The sequence below is a fragment of the Sceloporus occidentalis genome, unplaced genomic scaffold (genome assembly GCF_023333645.1).
Source record: "Sceloporus occidentalis isolate IW3139 unplaced genomic scaffold, rSceOcc1.0.p SCAF_3, whole genome shotgun sequence".
In the NCBI taxonomy this organism is placed as follows: Eukaryota; Metazoa; Chordata; class Lepidosauria; order Squamata; family Phrynosomatidae; genus Sceloporus; species Sceloporus occidentalis.
In genome coordinates this window covers 99,123,138-99,126,394 of record NW_028316983.1, presented here as the reverse complement: position 1 = coordinate 99,126,394, position 3,257 = coordinate 99,123,138, and the positions used below count along the sequence as shown (strand labels likewise).

Sequence of the window (3,257 nt, the reverse complement as noted above, 5' to 3'; positions counted from 1 at the left end):
TTAGCTAATAGAGAGGTTCCATTGAATTATATTTTCCCTAATCACTAAGCAGGTAATATAGGACTTGATTAGCATGAAAAGCACAATGCAATGTGCTTTTTCTGAAGTTAGAAAAATATTTTTTTTTTAAAATCACAGTAGGGTCTGTTTTTTAAAGTACAACTTGGGACTGAGACATAATAAGATGGACATTCATTTTGTTACATTCGTTATGCATTATGGGGCCAAGACTAAATTGAACTGAAAGATTGGCTGTTGACCTTTCAAAATCCATAGTTAATACAATTATATGAAATTCTCATCTCACGGTCAAAACAGTTTAATGTGTATACAACAGTTATTTTACATATTGACGCATGGCACAATGTCACACCAAAGCCAGAACTGCAATGCCATTGTCTGAACAATACACACTTCACTTATTATTACAGTAATGAAGCCCATGGAGCAGCGCAGCTTAGGTGGAGTGGGCCTTGATAGAGCTAGGTGAAGTACATGAATAAGTGATTTAATTGGTTGGTTCAATTTTGTTATGGGCGTGGTTGATACCAGGGGTATATAAGTGGAAACCATTTTGTAAAAGGCTCACTTAACTGCTTTTCCAAATCCTGGTTGTCCCACCCTCCCTCCCTTTACTAGTGGGTTGTGGGGGTTTCTACCCCGTTCTTTCACAGTGGCGGGGATAGTTTGGGATAATTGTTTGGTACAGTGGATTTTTGGTTTTACTAATTTGACTTGGTTCAAGTTAGTTTGGTAGGTTTTGAGCTACCCTTTGGCTCAGAACCTGGGGTGGTGTAGGGGTGTCTCGATATGCCCCTGCATTGGTTATTTGATTAATTTGGTGGTGTAGGGGTGTCTCGGTATACCCCTACATGATTTATTAATTGGTTAAACGGTCTGGTAGGGGTGTCTTGGTATGCCCATACCATGGTCAATGTGTTAATGTGGAGGCACCTGGTATTTGTTGGTGCCAATGTTATACGGTTAATATGTTTATTATGGGGGGTCATTGTTAATAAAGGGGAAATCTGTTATCTATGTTTTAACTGTGTTGGTCTGTTTTGACAATGACCTTTAAATATTGTAAATGTTAATAAAGGTGTGGAAATTATATTTGCACCTAATAAAGTGTGAGTGTCTTCATTGGGTATGGGTACGGTCATCCTGGGGCACAATTCAACTATGCACCTGTCATGCTACTATTAGCTGCAATGCCTCTTCTTTCAGATTAAGTCTGGTTCCTAAAACAGACTTTGCATTGCAGATAAATGTTTTTAAAACACAGAAAGGGAAATAAGAAGGGAAACCTTGCTAAAGAGGCAGGATTTTTGCAATAAATCTATAATCCTTTGTCTCTGTACTCCTTGTAGCCTGCAGATCATTAGGTTTTTAAGAAGTGTTTCCAAAGAAAAGCAACATTTGAGAGATTGATTTTAGCCATTTAGTACAAATATGTGTTACAAAATACTATATTGCAACCAGTTAGCAGAATCTAGAGTTTGACACGTTCAAACCTGCACTTTTTCCAAATATGATTAGGTCTAACTGAGAAATTGATAACTTGATTCTGTTCAATTTAGATAACTCACAGAAAGGGCACAGTGAAGGTTATATCATTATATCTCACTTAATAACAATAGCTTTCTGTTTTGTTTCTGTTGTTCTGCCATTTAAAAAATGGTTTAACCCCTTAATGACAATTGCCGGTCCTGGCACGGCACGGAAAAGCATGTGCTTTACGACAATTGACGTGCCAGGACCGGCACGTCTTTAAACGGGTGCAGAAAGCGATCTACTATCGCTTTCTGCACCCAAAAAGCGTTGCTGAATGCCTCGACCTCGAGGCATTCAGCAACGCCGCGATCGGCACGAAGGGGCCATCTCTGGTCCCTCCACGGGGCGTCAACATCCGCCATACTTTGTATGGCGGCGGACGCCCGTTTTAAAAGCGTTTAGGAGGCGATCGACGATCGCCTCCTAAACTTAAATGGTGTCGCTGGAATGCCTCGATCAGGAGGCATCCAGCGACACCAAACACTAACCTTTTGATGGGCTGTGACCGCTCCGGAGAGCGGTCACAGCCGCAGCTGCCGGCAATCTTCGCCATCAAGGAAGATGGCCGCCGTCCTGTAACAGGAACCACAAATTTTAAAAGTTCGCTAGATGGTCCAGACCATCTAGAGAACTTTGGCTCCACTTGCAGGTTGAATACAGGTACTGCATTCACCATGCAAGTCAATGGAGCCCAGCTTTCTAATCACAGTGTGATTAGTAAAAATAAATTAAAAAATAAAATAAAATTAATAATAATTAGAAAAAAATAGTAAAAAACAGTAAAATGTAAAAATCATTTCCCACTGATGTCACTATCAGGGGAACCTCCAAGTTGAAAAAAAATGTTACATTTTTTTTTAAAAAAAAATAATAAAAAAAAAAATATATATATATAAAAAATATATTTTTGTGAGCAAGTCCTAAAATTAGCATATTAGCTTAAAACAATTCTCGCATGGAAAGAGTTAAAATACTGGCATATTAAATGCCCGTGGGGTGTCTACTTTTAAAAAATGTATGATTTGATGGGGTAAATTGAATGGGCCATGTTCAACAACGTCCCAATTAACACGGGGGGAAGGATGGCCACACATCTAATTTCCAATTAGAAAAATGCACACGTACCAAATGTGGCCTTTTAGTTCCCCCAAAAAATGACACACCCATGCATGTGGGGTATCACTGCACTCAGGAGATGTTGCTGAACACATTATGGGGTGTCGTGTGACAGCGGCATATACCAGGAGCTGTAAATTCATACATAAAGTAGGTGTGTGTGGGAAAAATACACACACAAAAATATTACTGCAAACTTTGAAAAAATGCTGGTGGTAAAATATGTGCATGCAAAGAGTTAAAATACCAGCATTTAAAATACCCTGTGGTGTCTAGTTTTGAAAAATATATGGTTTTGTTGGGCACACTGAAATGGCCTGGCTCAAAGATGTACCAAATAGGGCATGGGCAGTGGATCCCAAATGCCAAAGTTCAACATTGAAAAAAGCGCATGCCCCAAATGTGGCCCTTTTGCCCCAAAACAGCCAGGCAAAATCATTCATGTGAGGTATCGCTGTACTCAGGAGATGTTGCTGAACACATATTGGGGTGTTTTGTGATAGTGACATATACGAGAACATTTTAATTCATACCTGAATTAAAATGTGTGTGGAAAACCAAATGCAAAAAAATGACTACCACAAAGT

General features: G+C 39.3%; 1 protein-coding gene across 1 annotated transcript in view; it reads left to right on the top strand.

Annotated features, from left to right (window-relative positions):
- Window positions 1–1,149: 1,149 nt before the first annotated feature.
- The window catches only part of LOC149316467 (vitellogenin-2-like), a 42,838-nt gene continuing 40,730 nt past the window's right edge, over window positions 1,150–3,257 (top strand). The window contains exon 1 of the mRNA XM_089518309.1: window positions 1,150–1,153. Coding sequence (XP_089374435.1) covers window positions 1,150–1,153 — 4 coding nt within the window. The remainder of the gene's footprint in view (window positions 1,154–3,257) is intronic.